At 41.5% G+C, this 19,476-nt stretch overlaps 1 protein-coding gene across 1 annotated transcript in view; it reads left to right on the top strand.

Annotated features, from left to right (window-relative positions):
• Window positions 1-3,956: 3,956 nt before the first annotated feature.
• LOC139690271 (sonic hedgehog protein-like) overlaps window positions 3,957-19,476 on the top strand; it is a 208,089-nt gene continuing 192,569 nt past the window's right edge. The window contains exon 1 of the mRNA XM_071587619.1: window positions 3,957-4,967. Coding sequence (XP_071443720.1) covers window positions 4,602-4,967 — 366 coding nt within the window. The 5' untranslated portion in view covers window positions 3,957-4,601. The remainder of the gene's footprint in view (window positions 4,968-19,476) is intronic.

The raw sequence follows: 19,476 nt of genomic DNA, 5'->3' as shown, positions 1-19,476 counted from the left end.
ATTTTTTATGTTTGTTAATATTTACTTTTGTGTCTTTATTTCACGAACGGGTACTACTTTCCGGATGACCCTCGTATTATACACACATATATATACATATATATAAATATATGTATATATACAAATATGCATACATATAAATACTTTGAGACGAACACACGAATAGGCTTCTGCCATTGTAGACCTTAATGTTGCACCAAACGCTTTCTATTTCATTTACGTAGCATTTTAATCGTTGGCTACTAAGATGTGACTTTACAGCAATGAATACTCCCCCACCCAATCTATTTGGTCTGTCCCTTCTATAAATTGTGAAACCGCTCGGAAAAACCTCATTGTTTGCTACATCTCCCGTAAGCCAACTTTCCGTTCTAACTACTACGTCTGCATTTGTACTGACAAAAATACGTTCAATATCCGATATTTTGTTTCTAATGCTACGGCAGTTCAATGTTATAATTTTTATTTGCCCAATTACGTTTTGTTTTTCCGTTTTATTTATGCTCACAAAACTGTTTCGAGACGATTCATGGTTAACAGAGGCAAAAGTATTACATTCACTCGCATTACCATGCGGATGGTGACCTAACACCCCCCGCCACAAATTAGATAAAGTTCAGAGAAAATTCGCCAAATTCGTCAAAAATTGTTAAGATAAGAAGACGAGTTTGAGAGGCCTTTTAGAGGAATTAGGTTGGAAGTCGCTTGAGATTCGAAGAGAACAATGTATGTTTGTTGGTTTATGGTATATGTGTTTGCATGAGTGTGTGCGCTGCTGTGGATGTAATTTTCCATGTTGTTGTTTTGCATGTGGTATTGTTCCTTTTTACGGTTGGTGACCTAACACCCCCCGCCACACGCCCTTGCGGCGGCTAACGGAGTATTTTGCAGATGTAGATGACCAAGCCAGACTCAGACTTTTAGCAAGGTTCAGAATACAGGAGTTTAGCAATGGCATAAAAGGAATTATTATGGCTCCACGCTATATGGGTAGGTTAGATCACAAATATAAGATGCGGGATATAGGCTCCAGTACGGAGAGATACATATAGTATATTCGCTCTTTCAAGTTAGAATCAGGAACCATAACACTAAGAAATCAAAGTCATCATAGAAATAGAAAAGACATTCGATTTACAAGTCAGGACAAGATGAAACGCTGCTTACACATAAGGTACATTGTTAGGTGCATGTGTATGTTATTTGATAGTCTATTTACGTACTTGCATGCAAGTTAGAAAGGTTTTTGTCTGAATATATACGCCTCTCGGGGTTCATATTGGCATGAATTTGTTTGCTTTTGCATGCGGTGTTATTCTCTTTTACGGGCGGTGACCTAACATCTCCCGCCACCCGCACTTGCAGCGCCTTGCGGGGTATTATGTAGATGTAGATATGCGTGGACGGTTATGTTTTTTGATCATTTTGACTTGACAGGTGTTTCAGCAGTACATAAATATTGGCTTCAGTCCCTCGCGACACATATTTCTACAGAATAGCCCTTCTGGTAACACTTTGCATGAAATAATTAGGTTTTAACGGTTTTAAACATCTAAAATGTCATAGCAGTTGAAACTTTTCAAACATTTAATTGAAATAATATGCATATAATTTCAAACTAGTGAACTAGTTAGAAGATAGATTGATAAAAATAGACATTAATTTGATTTTATATTTATCATGTCTAACCATGCCGTAACTAAATTAGAATATAAAATGTATCAAGCGGTGACAAAGTTAGAATTTTAACCAGATCAGAATTCACGTTTAGAGTATACAAGATGTAATATTAAGGTGATGAGATGAACATTTATTGCATTTCACTTCAGAAACCGAGATGTATTACGTCAAGTGAACTATATTCAATTGAAAGAGTAGAATAAGTAGCGAGAAATAGTGATATAAATCAGCCAAAGAAATGCAGAAACTTTTAAGTCTTACATTTCTCAATGACATTATACGATTATCTTGCTCATGTTTGCTGACAGCGGATGTGAAACGTATTGATTGCATCAAAAGTAACATAAATGTTTGCATGAGTGTATGCGCCATTGTGGATATATTTTTGCATGTGGTTTTGTTCCTTTTTACGGATGGTGACCTAACACCCCCCGCCATTCGCCTTTGCGGCGGCTTGCGGGGTATTATGTACATGTAGATAACCTAACAAGGTAACTCGTTCTAGGTTTCTTTCTAAGTGCCAACATAATTCTATCGCACAATTAACAAGGTATTGTGCTTTAGAGACATGACAAATGCATTTTTCTTTCAAATATAAGTCGATAAAAGCATTTTGAATTTCTGAACTAAGGATATTTTGAACAGGGTGAAACGATTTTTCATTCATTCAGATTATTCGATAAATTTCATGTCTATTTTCTCATTGTTCTCAGAATGAATGCGTAATTTATTGCTTGGAAGCATTAGTACCTATGTATGACTAAATCCGACTGTAGAGATAGTTCTTCGCCCTTAAAATCAACCATTGACCAAGAGCAAAAATCCTTTATTCCAAAATTCTAGTTTTCAAATATTTTGTTTGCTAGAGAATAATTCGTCCCCCAAAAGTATGATGTTGCTGGAAATTGAATACTGGTCCTTCAACGCCGCTGTTACAAAACACGTAAAAACCAATATCCAGTCCAAACACCAGACATAAAAACTAGCACTTGATTACTAATAAGAGATTCGTAATGGTAAAATATTTTTCTCCTTTAAAATTTCCCATCTCCAGCGATTTATGATGAAAAATTTCACTTCGCTGTCGAGCGGCACACGTAACGGAAAGGTTTCTAAGGAACCACCTCACTCCTAAGTGACTGCCGGCGACCAGTCATGCAGAACATTTCAAATTATTACCAACAATGGGGTGTGAAAGAGCATTACAATACCTTATGATTGAGAAATTAATTACAGATAGTTTTAACAATCCGCATTTGTCTACTTTATTTTTCTTTATTAATCTCCCATTATCCCCGTTTAAATTGTTCCATTGTCTTTTGCTTAGTCATGAGTCATGATTTAAAATTACTCCCATCAATAAATTTCCATAGAAAAAGTCTTCTAGTGCGATTTCACTAGGTATTTGAAAGGATATTTCACTGTATTTTCCCGAGCAGATAAATCTTGTCAGGGGTGAGTCGAATACACTTATTCCTGACGATTTGTGGCAAAGACAGAAATACGACACACTTCCAAAAGTTAGTCGCGGAAGTCTGAAAAAGGCAATTGGGCATGTTCACTCAATGGACCTAAGCCAGTAGCAAACGTAGTGCCTGTTGATATACACGGAAATACATACACAGTCGTAGTTTAGGGGACTAGGCATGGTAGTCGTGCCGATGAAAGTAATTCTAAAGAGCTGAAAAATCCATGACCCGAAGTTCTTAAAACACCGAGGAAAACTGTGCTCGCAGATGGAAATGTGGGTTGTAGCATCGTCCATCATTCGCTCACATGTTCTAACGGAATATCCGACCGAAATACCCTCTCAATGGAGTGGACCCAACATATCTCCCGCGCCCGCGGTGCAGCGCGAGATCAAGTGGCCCCCATTCCTTTGCGGCCCGAGAACATTGGTGCGGGGAGGGGAGACCAGCCGTGAAGAGGGGAGAGAGTGGCCCTCGGCTGTAATTCGGACGGCGGTTGGGGGGATGGAGAGGGAGAAAGAGAGAGAGAGAGAAAGAGACGGTAGGTGAGAGAGTGCGGAGAGGCAGGTGGGGGGAGGGGCGGGGCGAAGACTGGCCAATGGGGAGACGGGAGAGTCGGCCGGAGGGACCTACACCCTCCCGCCACCTTCCTTCCTCACCTGCCTCCACCAGAGAGGAAGGCGGCGCGAGAGGGGGAGGGGAGACATTGGGAGGGGGAGGGAGAGAGAGGGAAAATCCCCCCTCCAACCGTCCGCGCACCCTCTTCCTCCCCCCCAGACACACTCCCGAGCACACGGCCGTGGAGACGTCCCCGGCGCACCGACACCACTTGTTCCAACGACCGTCACGAGCGAACGACCTGTGTGACGAGCACAAGGAAGGAAGGAGCCCACCCAGGTCTCACGCCCCCGACTTAGGGAGTCAGTCCTCCCTTTTTCTCCATCATCCCCTCGCCCAACCCGGCCTCTCCCCCACATCGACTCCCGGGCGAGGACGGTCCGGTCGCCCGGGCGAAAACGGTGTCAGACCCCGGGTTAAAATATAGCGAGGGAGAAATTTTTTTCATCTAGGGAGTATCTGCTCGAGTTTGCTAGGAAGTGCTTTTTTTATTGTTTCGACCGAACCCCTCAGAAGAATTCCTCCCCGACTGGCGTGTTTGTTGTGGGTGTGTGCGGTGCAGTTTTGATCAAGTCATCATTGGCATACCTGGACCCCCCATCCTGTCCCATACGTTTCGCTACCCCATCATACGTTTTTTTTCCAATTCGTGTCTCTATCCCGGTGTCTGTCCTTTCCTCCCCACCCGAGCTCGCCTCCGCCCCCGTCTGCAGATCGGCCGCCCTTCGAACCCTGCGCGCCGCCGACGGCGATCTTCCGCTGGGCGCCCTGCCCGGGGCCCGCCTGCCCCACGGGGATGCTGAGTGGGGGCGGGGCGGATCGGGGCGGGCGGCGATGAGAGCGGGGCCGTGGGGGCGCTGGGGCCGCGAGGGGCGGCCCTCGCCCCGGCCGCCTTCTCCGCCGCCGCCCCTGGTCGTCCTCCTGCTCCTCCTGTGCCTCCTCGTGGGCTCTCTAGGGCCCGCGTCCGCTTGTGGACCCGGTAGGGGCGCGGGCAAGCGGCCTAGGCCTCGGAAGCTTACGCCCCTCGTGTTTAAGCAGCACGTTCCCAATGTGTCGGAGCACACCCTGGGGGCCAGTGGACTCGCCGAGGGCAAAATCGCTCGCTCCGACTCAAGGTTCCGGGACCTGGAACCGAACTACAACGCGGACATAGTGTTCAAGGACGAGGAGGGCACCGGCGAAGACAGGCTGATGACACAGGTAAGGGCACCGAAATATATTGCGCCTCCCCTTTCTCCTCTTCACTCATACTATCATATGCCGAACACGTGTCTCGTGGTGCACGGCGATGCTCCCCAGGGAATGGATCCGTGCGACCGCCTTTTGCATTAGGTACCCCTGAGCTGCTAAATTCGATTTCAGCTTCCCGGGTGTGATTTCTGCAGCTCGCCGGAATATTTGAAATGCATGTTACATGACACCAGTGAATGCATGTTGTTGTTCATTTACTTTTTTAATGACAGAAGAATGAGATATAAGTGTCGCTCTCGATGTCTTTTTGACATTATGTAATGAATGTTAGGAAACGTGGTTCTCGTGTATTTCTCGCCAAGATTTCCGTCTTAATGCTTCATAACTGCTTGACGCTTAAGTCAATCCCAGCGAATGGAATGGCCTTGCCGACTTGTTTATTTAAATACTCAAAAGCCATACGTCAGGGGAAAATATGAGTTGCTTGAAAATGTGACTGATATTCTATTTAAACTCAATGAAAGAGAATAAGTCTTTCAACCTGCAGTTCCGTGAAGCAAACTAAACCAGCGGTATCATCACACGAGGCACTCCGCATCTGGGTCTGTTTTATATCTTCTTATCTCTTAAGTTTAGAGGATCCCTCAGTCATTTACCGCAAAGGAAGAGAAATAACTTGCCCTCCATGTATTCACCAAAATGGCAAACCGGTAAACTTTTAAGCCTTTGATTTTTTGTTTGATCCATTCTATTTCCAATATCTAATCAGACGCCACATTAAGTGGAATTTTTTTCTTATAAATGGCTACGTGATTTAAAAATAAATATATTCGTCGACGATCAAGATGATCACTGAAATATGTTAATCAGAACAATTCCTTGGATCCTCGAAATGAATTCTCTATTTTCCAAAATACGTAATATCAACTTATATTTTCATATGTCTGAGGCTCGATTAAATATTGGGGTGAAATACGTGTTTTGAGCGTTCCCGAGGGACCGATTGTAGACTTTGCTGAGCATTCGCGTTGTAAATCAGTGCCACCCGTCTATCTGCTGTTGATTCTTTGGTTTTCCGTTGCCTCTTTTATGTTCATCATAAATCAGTTCTCGAGGAATAAAATCCGTCATCAACACTAAGAGAAGGTGCTAATGATCTTGGCATACACTTAGCGTGCCGCAGCCTTTTTAGAGCTGCAAGCAAAACTAGAAGTCTACAGTCGGCAAAATTCAGTTCATTCGCTTCCTTTGGAGCTTCTAGCAAAAAGTATCCCCGTAAAAAAGTCACTTAATACGGAGAAAAACTAACGCGGAATACATTTGTTATAATGTCCTGATTGCAGTCGCTAGTTCTGCATAATGCGAAGATGCGAGAGGACGAGAGAGTTAGACAAATTTTATTATTGATGCCCTCAAATTGATACGTCAAATATTTATTATATACGGAATGAGATATATGAATTACGGTCGATGCGGAGAAAAAATATGCAAATTGATATGTAAATTTAGTGAATGGTGACAGCTGTGTCATTAATATACGGTGAATCGAACTGAGATATTTGTTTCACGCTGATATTTCATCACAAAAGCTCGGTTTTAATACAAAGGAAAAGGCCGAAGCTCTCACTCCCGAGTGGCATCGTGAAAGTAGACGCACTGCGATGATTTCCGTCACCTCTGGGAGGGCGCGCCGTGGCATGCTCTCGTATTCCCAAAAGAGTGCTCCCGTCCGGAGATGGAATAGGAAGAGTGGGCACCGATTCGAGGAGCCGGGCGCGTTAAAACTACGATAAGGACAACAAACACCCGTTGTCGTCCTTCGCCTCTGTTTGCTTGCTCACCACGTCCGGTTATCTCTCGCCCTCGCGATCGAATTCGTGATTGTTGTCCACCTCGGATCCAGACGCACGTTTCTGGCCACCACTCTATTTCGTCCGCCCACTACCGCTCTCATTTCGCGGGAGCCCAATCCCGAACCGTCGGCCGAAATAAAAAGTATCGAGGGTTCTCTGCGAAGGATGCTGCATCGACGATGCGAAGACGAAATCCCGCCCGTTCTTCCCGGGTACCGAACACCCGAAATGGACGGAAATCACGACTTATTCCGTCTCCGGAGCGATCCCTGCGGTGCGCGCACTGCCCCCGTCCGAGTTCCCCGCTCCTACAGGACTAGAAAGTGCCTCAAGTCCCAAATCCCGATTTTATTCCACAACAGGCGAACGGCATGGGAACGGAAGATTTGAGTCAAAATAATGCGCGCGACATGCACACATTCAATTCGCCTTTTACGGACACCGCGCGAGAGAAGATAATCCGCATTACCACGAGTTCCAAAGGTCAGCCGAGACCCATGTCCCCGTCCGAAGAGTCCTCTCCCGCGATTTCATTCACCGCGCTTTCGGGAGAGAGAGAGAGCTGTGCCGCGCGATAACGAAGACCGATCCCCAGACAGCATTCTCTCTCTCTCTTTCGCCCTCCCCTTTTCTCTTTACGCTCCGAAAGATAACACAATACCCAGTCGATAGTGGGGAGTGCGTAAACACAAAGAGGTCGGACAAATAAGCCGACGTAGATTCACTCCTCGTGGCGAACCTCATCTTGCCTCTCTCTCCCCTCCCCCCCCCCATTCCCGATCCTCTTCCGATCGGATCCGGGAGATCTTGCCTCTCACTTGCGGCTGACCGAGAGTCTAAACCACCGCATCGTCCTGATGGAAGGAGGATGGCTATTGCGAATTCCCTCTTGATTCAACAGCACCTATTTCTGTTTTGCCATAACAGCGAATTCATCTCTTTGTTGTAGTAGTATTTAAGGAAGACAGCTGAGGTCATTTGCGCAAAAGGGGATGGACAGGAAAGGATAAGGGTGAAGAGAAACCCGGCGTCGGCATGAGCCTACTCTTTATTTGTTCCTTCGCTGTTGGGTTAGATCCTAAGAGCGACGTAAGAACTAAGGAGCGATTTGTTAGGCGAATGTGAACTACCGTACGTAATTTATGGTGCACCGAATCATACATTTTTTCAACAATTAATGAATACCCCAGCATATTTTCTTTCATTCCAATCAGTAATTCGTTTCATATGATTGATAGCCGTGGGTTTCATTTGAAATCAGAGTACTCGTGTATTGTATCAAACATTTTTCAAGAACTGATAAATATTCTTGTATATTTCCTTTCAAGACATTTAATATGATTGATAATTGTTGCTCGGGACCCAGTACCTGAGAAATAAAAAGGAAACCAGTATTTAGAGAAGGAAACACGAGATTATTAGGAGCATTCGATGGCCCCCGTATGGCAACTGCCCTGGAAAAATGACCGGTAATCAAGTCAAAGAAAATGTTAAATGGCTGATAAAATGGAATCCTTCGAGAAGACAAGCTCTCAGCTGCAAAAATAAACAAACTTTCTGGAGAGATAGCGAAAGGAATGGAATACACGTGATAGAAATGTGCTGAGTTTCAAGTTGAGACCGACTGGGCGAATTTCATAACAAAACATAATACGACGCACTATTCTGAGTCATCTACAGTGTTTGTAAGATTGCATTACTTATCAAAACCAGATATGCGGAAAATTAAATTGTTTTTTGGAGAGGGAGAATATGCCAAGTGTACATGATCCATCCGTCATTCATCCCACATGCTTTACGTTACATGGATGGAGAAATTTTTCGAGCACGCCAGGGAGTTTGACATTCGTTTCCACCCAAGTCGAGATACACGCATAGTCCACATGCACAAAAAATTGAAGCAAACTTGAAAAAAATGTCATTATGCATCCTTATCTGAAGGCGTAGAATGATGGTGAATGAATTGAGAGTAGTTGTTTGGCACGAAAGGGGTTGCACTCGATGTACGTACTCCCTCCTCCAAAATCTAAGTACACACGATGTGTAGGTGTATAACTAAGTGTAGGGATAAATGATGATTTCAGGTCAGGTTAGCACTCAGTCACCACAAGAGATATGAGAACAGAAAATATTATCCTATATTATTGCTTATAAAATAAGGTTAAATTTGGTTTAATTATATTAGTTCAAAAGGTACTTAGATGATTATGAGGGTAAAAAGAAACTTATCGTTTCCACCATAGAAGTACTTAGATGCTTAGAACGGCCATCAAGCATAAGAAGACCTCCAAAAATTACCAGGAAATCTCATCGAAATGCTAAAATTTCACAGCGTAAAAAACATTCGCTTTGGCCGGGAATCGATCCCGGATCCCCTAATTTTCCGGCCGAATGCTTAAATTATAAATTCAAATTATAAGAGGACGCCTTGGTAACTTAATTCATTAAGGCTTACGGCTGGAAATCTAGGGAACCCGGGTTCGATTCTGGTCAAGGCGAATGATTTTTACGGTGTTAAATTACTGAATTTCGATGCTCATTAACGGTTGACTTTGTTAAGTTAGCTATTGCAGTTATTTGACGGAAATCACATGTTTATCATAATTTATAAAGCACTGCTATCAGTTACCTAATTTTAGAATTCCTTTTGTTGATATTCGTACCCAGGACTGTGGTGAAAATAGATCAACATGTAAGCTATTTTATTTCCATGCTTCGTGACACAATGGGTAATGGGCGCTTGTCGCACATGTAATTGAGATTTCTAGGCATGACCGATTCCCGGCATTATTGACGTGGTGAATTACAGCATGAAATTGGCGTTCTAAATTCCTTCACTTCCTCCTGGGCTGTTATCCACTCAAGAATCTTTTCCATGGCAACACAGCAGGATACGAAAACATGAGACAGTGTCTACGGTGCGGGGTGGCTCCGTTATAGTTCGGTCGAAAGACACATTTTTCATATTTGATAAAACCTTCTCTGCAGCAGAGTGCCTTCTTAGCAATATTACGCGCAAGACCAAGCAGCACCGGTGGATTTGTCGCAGAGTCGACGAGGGAGCTAGCAGGTTCTTCACTTTCCCACAGAGTAATTCCATTCCACGAAGCTACGGTCCCGTTAAGTTGAGCACAGCGGGTAAACATAGCCATAAATCACGTGGTAGTTTTGATATAAACCAATAAACGGAAGCACACAGTGCGAGTTCCAGGAGGTTATTCAAGCAAAGTTATGTAAACATGTGTTTTATCTGCCTAACGTTGCGAGAGCGTTTTTTAACGCCACCTCTGTTATCTGATTACAAGGTGACTAACTCTTTGGGAGGTCTTTTCACGCGGTGCCGTGTAATTGTTTGACGGGCAGTTGTTATAGTGTTGCGGAATTCCGCGGATCGCGAAACGCTAAAGCACCGTAAATGATTGCGTTCCCGCGTAAAGAGATTATCAAAATGGTGTTATAATGATGAGTTGTTGGCAAGCAGACCTTATCTCGAGCAGTCACAGCACGTGGGAGAGAGTTAAGGGTGCGTAGATCGAGAGAGACAAAGAGCAATTCGAAGAGCGGTCGTGCAGGCGCATTCGATTCGGGCGCCAAATGCTTCCGAACCGTCCGAGCGATGGAAATGAGACTCCGGGGCCGAAAACATTGGATTTACACGCAGTAACCCTTGCCGTTGACATTACCCTCTTGGGCCATTCTGCTGTATGGAATGGATAGGTTGTGTGGATTGACAATATGGGGAATTTCGAATCTATCAACTGCACAGTTATCTCACTGTGATCCCCGATCTCGATTACAATCTCGCTTCAGTTTGCCCATGACTCACAGAGTTTTCAATACCTACATTGAGCGCGAAAACCAACGCATATTTTGAGCAATATGATAGAATTCAAAATTTTGTAAACTTATCGTATATGTCACTATTTGCTAGTTGATGTTTTCTTAATACATTTTGACGGTCAGAATTGCTTGGATGGATTTAACGATGCCATTATACGTATCTCTCATTTTCAATTTAATGCCATTAATATACAGGAGTAAAAATTCCTTTAAATTATTATTAAATTATTCAAATTTCAACAATCTCGCGATTTTGCATTTACGTACAAAGTATAACCTTTACTTTTGAGCTTCCTTTGTTTTTCTGGTTCTTAAACTGGATAGAAAAATAGTGAATTCACAACCAACCACTTCGAATCTTTGTTCCCGCAATTCGGCGTGATCTCTCGACATTATCTGAAGAAATCCAACGACGACCTCCGGATAAGGAAGAGCCGGGATTGATGAGGTAATTTCGCTTTGCCACCCAACGTGAATCCGTCCGTGGTCTCTTGATCTTTGCGTAAGTCGACCAGTCTCGTCGTATTAAGCACATAACCATCCGAGAAATTCATGACGATAGACTCTTGAGTAATTTCGAGCCGTTGCTCATCATCAGTGAGTTAAAATTTCCTAGAGATTGCCATTTCCGAAGGCTTATGAAGACGGAAATATTGATTTATGTGCCATTGTTTGAATGCAGGAGGCAGTGAGAAATCCCTGTGTCTTAGAGCCAAGAGAACAGGAAGTTTATATCCGAGCTTTATACTGTTACAAAGAAAGTCATTTGTAGGTTGACATCGCAAGAGTAATAACTTACTACGGATACTGCTCAATTTTACTTCGTTTCGCCGACAGTTGCATGACGTGCAATAAGGGGAATACCTGCACCATGCATTTTTAGATGACCATTTAATATATCAGCTTATTGCAAAACAGATATATCAATCGTGAAAATAACACGAATTCTATAATCAGAGCAGAGTTAGCTGAACCGTCCAAAGCCTTGAAAACTTTTTCCTTGTATGATTTACCGTCTGATTCGAAATGTTGTAGCTGAAATATTATTCTCGATACTCGAGTAAACTTTCTAGGCAAACTTTGATCATGTATGCACCCTATTGTAATTTGATCGATTGGCCATAAAGTTACAAGCTGGAGTGCAATCAAGGAGATTGGGTGATTAAATTACGTCGGACGTGAATGCACAGACGGAGTAAAATTTATTGTGTCGCCCATCCCCATTTGCGAAGGCTGTGATTTGTAGCGTGTTTAACAAGCAAAGAGGGCGATCCATAAGCAACGGCTATACTTCAGCGTCCTGACAGGTGTGGAAATAATATGCAGACTAAAAGATCGCAATCCTCGGCGTATTATGTACATCTTCTAAACTAATTCGTTAGAGTTTTCCCATCTCAAATATGAGGGTGTTGGCATTTAATCATGGACTGCGATAATTCATCATATGCGTGTCTCGAATGTGTTCACTAAAGCTCTTTAAATGTAATAAATAATAATAATTGTCTTGCTTGCCTAAATAATATTCACCTAGACATCAACATAATGCCTGTCACACATGAAAACACGCAAAATTAATCGAATGTGATGGAGAAAGAAATTTAGTACCATGGGAAAATAAATTCGCGACCTGGAAAACTGCCAGTTAATAAAAAAACGAATTTAAAATCGATTTTACCTTTCTAAGCGTTTCTATTTCCTGAAAAGAATATTGAGAAGTAGAAGTAGTTTATTTATTTTTACAGCAGCAAGAGCGCGTTTAATTCTCGACCGTTTTATTTGGTAGTCAATTTTTATCATTTCGTTGCTTGAGGATGCATAACCCCTCATTTACGCCGTTTGATTAGATTCCATGAGCTGGTATAAAAGCAACCCAAGCGTACTTTATTTGGAAAACAAATAATTGATCATTTGAATAGGAAAATCTCAAAATGAGGATGATTATTTTTCAGCAAATTTGAATCGCCCATGAATATATTTTTCTACGCTGAAGCCAGCCATACGCTTTTGAATGATGGAGTGTACTTTTTGGAAAATAGTCTCCATCAATTTATTTAATTCAACCTCTGTTTTCTAGCATAAATGGTCGTCAGTACAGTTGCCTACTAGTATTTCCAAAATCAGGCTAAAATTAAGAAATTATGTATGAATAATTAGTTAAATAGTAACAGTTGAGTACATGCCCTAGTATTACTGCCCAAACAATAGAAATGAAGACAAATTGACTGATTATTAAATATTTTTCATCATAGCTCATATTAGTCATACATATATATGGTATATCTGCCATATTGTATACACCTACATATGTTTAATCGCGGGTGTAAGTTATTCCTTATCGACCGAAACTTTTTCCGAAAAAATATTTGTCAAGAGGCATGGACTATGAGTGCTAGTTTTCATAAATACCGTGAATTTAATCCAAGAATAATTACAAGTATGTAAGTTCCAGTATTATCGAAAGAACTGTAAATGGGTCTCTTGAATGCTTTTAAATTCAACTAATTTGTAAAGTTCGCTTTTAGAGGTATTTGATGATAAGAAAAGTAATGCTCAGGAATGCAATAAAATAGGGACGTGCAAGTCTAGCTGATGGAGCGCTGAGCTACTAACTGAAGGGCCCGAGTTCAATTTCGACTAACGCCTCTGGGTATCCATGCTGTGTAATTATCGGGTACTAGGTCTTCTTAGGAAATCATAGGCAGCACATGGAAAGGAACTGCCCACCCTCTTCTGTTATTTGAATTTTACACGCCATTGGGATATGCACTAACTCTTTTCTCACCTATCAAACCAACCCTCGGGTTTATAAATATGGTGGTGGTGTGATATAATAAAAATACGGCTTCTCCATTTAGGCTTTTCCAAAAGAAGTCACACTCGCTTACCTTACACGCACTAGAAAGGTTACCCTGAGTGGACTGTCGGAACATCCAATTGACATCATGGTCTTGTATATGCAAAATCAATGCCTCTACTCTTTTCGCTGGAGAAAGTGGTGATACACTTGGATCTTGCCGCTGATGTCTTATCTACCCAAACATCGCCGGTTTTTCCTCTTCCAGCACACATACTAAAGGTAGAATATGTCTGATTTATAACTGGGTGACTGATTTGGAGAACAGGTTAGGAAAGGGAAAATGTTTGTTAGAAGTTACCGAGCGGGAAGCCGACCCAGTTAGCTTCGTGAATGTTGCCTCGCCGACTGAGTCAAAGGACCCGGGTTCGAACCCTTATCTTGAGCATGAATGATGTGTCAAGAGGTTGCCTTGGATGAATTTACAGTGCGATGTAATCTTCAGCCGTTCGAACAAATGGAAAAACGTACTGCTAAGATTGAAAAAAAGGAACAGCATTGCCATCATTAGCGAGAAGCGTCCGCGACAACTGACCAAAAGATAAAAATCTGTTCCCAATTTCACTAGTAATTAATGTACAGCGAGTAAAAGACTACGCAGGAAAGCTGTGATTATCTCCATATTTATACGTGACATGAAAACCATTATCTTGTTTCACGTTCAAATTGCGAAAGCAACGATAAAATCTAGTAATGTAAACGGGTGAAAAACTATCGATCCATGGCTCCCTTGACACTAAAATAAATTACTTAACTAAATGCGTAATCCCGGTCGACTGCGCGCTTATAGGGGCCTATGCAACGTCACTTGCAGGCACTGTTGACCTGTCCCACTTTTGTTCCAAACCTCTCTAACCTCTAGTCCTCATAAAACAATAGGGTGAACAAAGAAAATGGGTTGCAAAGAAAGAAAACTGGAAATTCGGGCAGGCAGCGACGGGCATTCAGCGATGTGACCAACAGAATCATATGTGTCCAATGAGAGAAATTGAAATTAAAATTCATACGTACTTTTAGGCTAATTTTATATCTATGTAGACATCTGTTAATCATTTAGTAATAAAGGATGTACATTTATGACTTAAAGAGTAATGTGCGTAAGATCATTTATCATATCGCCTCAGATGTTCGGAAAGCTCTCCTCGATATATTTAATACCATCCGTAAAATTTTCTGGTCATTGAAATCTGTACAGCAGAGAAAATAACATTATTTACAATAATACTTCCAAAAATTATATCATAAAAAAATGAAATGGAGTGTTTTTATCTGGGCTGAAAAATTGTTTTGTGGGATGATCTTCAGGCGCAGGGTAATATCTAAATAAATATTTATTTAAAGTAAGAACGGATAACTGTTTCTCTTAAATGGAACTTTTTAGGGTTAATGGAAATTTGCTCTTCTTTCTCACATTGAGTCACTTTGTTTCTCAAAATGTTGCGTGAATTATCGCGTTGTCGATATAAACTATCAATGAACAACTCATTAATTATCCAGATAGCACGATAAATCATTAAATAACTAAATCCAAAAATATGTCTTTGAATTACGATTGTTGAGCTTAACAACATGTGAGTCACTTAAAACACGAATAATTTCAACAAATTATTAAAACGTGCTTTGGTACAAAATCTAATGATCTTTAAAAGTTAAGAAAAAAAACGTAGCAACGTAATTAATTAATATCATAATCCAGTTTAAGAAGTTGTGAAGCATATACAGATAATTGCACTTAATTTGGTTGCATGGATTCTTGTCAGTTATTCATGGAGTAGCTTGCAAGGTCACGTACGGATATGTATGAGGATACCTTTAATATGTACTCGTATATAATCGAGAAGAGGTTTTCATCTCATTCAATGCAATCAAATTACCTATGCTGAATCAACTGTTATAATGGTATAGGATGTCATCAGTCAATCCTCATTGAAAGGTAACGCGTACATTTCTAATGCAGCAAGTTTGTTTATGGTCAATCACTTTCATATTCTTGATCTCTTGTCATACCAGGAGGGTGGTGAAAGGAAGCCTTTCCGCCGAAGTCGGCCTATCCTGATTGAATGCCTTAGTGATTTCTTTGACGGCTGAACGTCTAGTCAAGTTTACATTTCTTTGGCTCTCTTGTGAATGGAAAGACGAGCGCGTTTTCTCATACCTCACATTCTATCTTCTAAGATCAGATCCGTACATATGTTAATACATCTTGCACCGGCGATAACTATTTACTTAGAGATAAATTTAGCGATAAAACATATATGCAACGATCAAGATTAGGTATCCTTCCGATGTTGGTTGACGTTTTCTATGACCCTGATACAAATAATATCAGTGGCATGGCCGGTCGGGGTTATCCAGGTGCATATATACCCTTTTATAATATTCCATTTAGTTATAAAACGAACTGGTGCTAAATAATGCTAATCCGTCTCCAGGGAAAACCAGATTTACATCACTCACGTTCGTACTTATCGGTAATAGCTACAGTAGCTGGTAGAATTATGACACTGCCTCCAAGGAGAAGAAAATAGCATTTCCTTAAAAATGAACATAAAAAATGCAACCCCAAGGTTAACAAAACAAGCGAGCAAATTGTCACAAGCTTAATTTTTGTTCAAAAACATAATAAATTTTACTAAATGCAATCAAAGCGATTATATCCTTTATGAAATTAATTTTAATTATTTGTCGCTAAAATAACGGATCTAAATGTAATAGAGATTAAAACCGTTGAGATCAAGGAAATAATTAGAAAATTATAAAACAAAAGATCGAATTATATTCATTTACTTTACATCATAATTCATTTATCCGCATCACAATACTAAGGAACACTATTTATATAATCGTTTTCTATGTTAAGTCAATTAAACAGATGCTTAGTTAAACTGTCACTCGTTAACAATAATGATCCGTAAGTACAATGTCTGGGTATATGGGACTCGTTTTCGAATGGCATTAACAAACAAGAGTAGAGCAGCCGTGCTGCCGAAAGCATTCATCCGCTCAGAACGGGAATCGATTTCTGGGGAAGGGACACCTGTTGCCTTCCCCCGCCGCGCTACCTGTTGATCCTCATCGCCGTAGCCGGCCGCCTAAGCCACCCTTCTCCTGACCATTCGACGACCGGGGAGACGGGTGCCCGTCCGCCGCTGCCGCGACCGCCCACAGCGGCGGACCGGGATGTCGGAGGACGCGTAGACGCCCGTGCCAACGGCCGAGCGATCACCCGCCGCAGGTACCCTCGACTCAGCGCGACCCACAACCGGGTCCCGAACAGCAGCGCAAGCAAGAACCGCTCCGTCACCAGTTCGCAGGGTAAATCGGCTCCCTAAATCCGCTTCCCTCATTAAGCATAAGCGAGTGTAGTGTTTGGGAACGATTCGGCGGAAGGAAGCTTCCAAAACCTTGGTACCGGCACCAACGATATCCAAGTCGAAGCGTTTATTTCTGGGAGCTTCGATCCATTCGCGTGCGCACGTTAATTTTATTGACGCTTTTAAGATAATTTCCGAGTTAAACGGTAGACTCTGAATCCATTGAAGTCATTCGACCACGACGGATTGGCCACCTTACCCACTAGTTTTGAGGCTCTCAGAAGTTTAAAAAAAACCTCACACTCGAAACGCCCTACTCGTTCCTCATTCTGCCAATTCGCGTGCGGGCATTAAAGATTTTAGCACCTCGTTCTCCCGCTCGCCGCCCGACGCTAAGACTAATGACAAATTAAAACGCAAATTTTATCCCAGGTGAAATGAGATCCATTCCTCTCACCTCCACGATTTGCTGCGACTATATAATATTGCGGTACTTCCATGCATTCAAACGGCAAGCCCTGGTATCGTGAGTGATCCCATTCTCTTTCTCTCCTTTAATCTCTTACCCATGCTTCCGATTCAGGCTCTTCTTTATTGCCTGCTCGTGTGGCGGTGGGTCTTTACTGCGTACCCTCTCCTCACTTCCCAAAAGTCAAGCGGCACTCGGTACCAAGGTGCGAGATATAGAAAACACCAAACACCTTTTAAAAAAAGAGTGGCTTGGGCCTAAGCCAAGCATGGCGGCATGTCGTCATCGCAGGAAACTCTTTTGGTGTATATGCTCACAGGGTTGTTACGCCAGTCCCTGTAACCATTCGCTTTTACCATTACAGTTCCTTACATAGTAAACCGCTTTAGAGAATGCATTTTAAATAGCTTAAAAATTCACGCTCCTTCATTCTGAAAAAAAGAATTCGTTCCTTGTGTTCTAAACAAGTACGCATGCAAGATTGAATGCAATGCATTCCCTTCTTTGCGAAAACACGTATATTATCTGTATTTTTCCGCGATTTTTCCAACAACTAAAGTGTGTTTTTTTTCTGTTTTTACGCATCTCAATATTGGCCGTGTAAATATAATTTAAGTTGGAATGCAAGTGATGAGATTTTATTTTCGTGAAGTAGGTATTCAAGTGTACTGTAGTCAACCACCTGGTAAAGCCGTGTGTTTATTTTTAGTCTAGCTGTTGGCACATTGTATTTCACTACACGACCCGTTATTTTTGTAATCATTTCATGTTAAAATTTTAACATATTTTGTCATTATTATGTTAATATAATAAGTAATGAGTGCGGAATGACGCGCATTAATTTTTCTAAATTACGCAACCGGAATGATGAGCATTAAGAAAATTCAATAAAAATTTCAGAATAGTGAACAAATCATAACATTCTACATTTCTTTTCTACGCTTTTATTTCATTCAAATTATTCGTACTGGGTCAGCAGTAGTCACAACGCGTCTAAGTGCGTACAGACTAGAGCAGTACATGTATATTAAGCAGATACTTTTGTGTTTGATTCCGGATAACGATGAATAATTTGACCCTGTATTTTTCGATTTCGTCCAGAATTTTCTTCCATGTCGCCAGACACTTCGACGGTAAGCGAATTGCACGGTAGTGACAATGGACTTGATTCCTGGGCAGTTCTCTTTTTGCGCCCTTGTTAAACTACCAACCAACTTTTCATCTCGTAATGGATTCGATTATGAAACCCATTAAATTTGGGAACACTTCTCAATAATTAGATATTTGCTTATTTGAGGTATGCCCACCCGAAAAATGGCGTTTAAACGGCATTATCTCGTTTGGTTTTTTTCTCAAGCCTTTTTACCGACGTTCTTTTTGCTGCTGGCCGTCCCAAGTGAGATCGTTTCCAATTATGTGTGTATTTTTGCTGATCCTCCTGTTGTCCTGTTTTGATGCCACAACTCGTAATTCCGGGAAGATATTTCCCAGCCATTACGTTAGTCGTTCCGCTTGTTGATTTCCGTGATTCTTGGTCTTACAGGCAATTTATAGCTAATTGATTCAGAGAAGTGTGCAACTTTCTACCTTCATTCTGTCGTGTAAATTTAGTCTCTTAGTATCCCCCACTTTCCTTTGAAGTCAGTTTTACCTTTCCGAGGCTGCTGGCAAAAATAAATCTCCGCTTTGATGGGAAAAACTGGTGACCAAGATATATTAGATCATCGCCAGTTATTTACGTTTTTATGGCGAATGTGATTTCACGTCGGCTAAGGGTGACAATAAAAATATCATCAAAGACAGTTTGTATCGATTTTCAGGGGAAAGTGAGACATAAAGCATTTATACGGCCGTAGTTACCGTTCGCTTTGTATATAAAGCATCTTTTTATCTACTCCAATCCAGCTCAACTCTTTGCACGACGGGAAAAAGTTGGAATATGCTCCATATCATTCATATACTGAAGTTATAAATTTTTCGTTCTAAGGAAAATAGCACATTCAGTTCACATCTATCGCCAATTATTATAAATATTTTCATGCTGATAATGAATATTGTACATTTATAAAGTTTATTATAATTTACAAAACTAAGAAATCCTACTTTGGTTTCTTCTGGCAGACTGGAGTTGTTTATTTTATTAATCATTAAAAAAATATCCCTCCGCGTGTTGTGGCGAAAAATAGAC

This window comes from Hetaerina americana, unplaced genomic scaffold (genome assembly GCF_022747635.1).
Source record: "Hetaerina americana unplaced genomic scaffold, ioHetAmer1.1.p SCAF_3, whole genome shotgun sequence".
Taxonomy (NCBI): Eukaryota; Metazoa; Arthropoda; class Insecta; order Odonata; family Calopterygidae; genus Hetaerina; species Hetaerina americana.
Note: the sequence above shows the minus strand (reverse complement) of the source record. Positions and strands in the feature narration are given on the sequence as shown.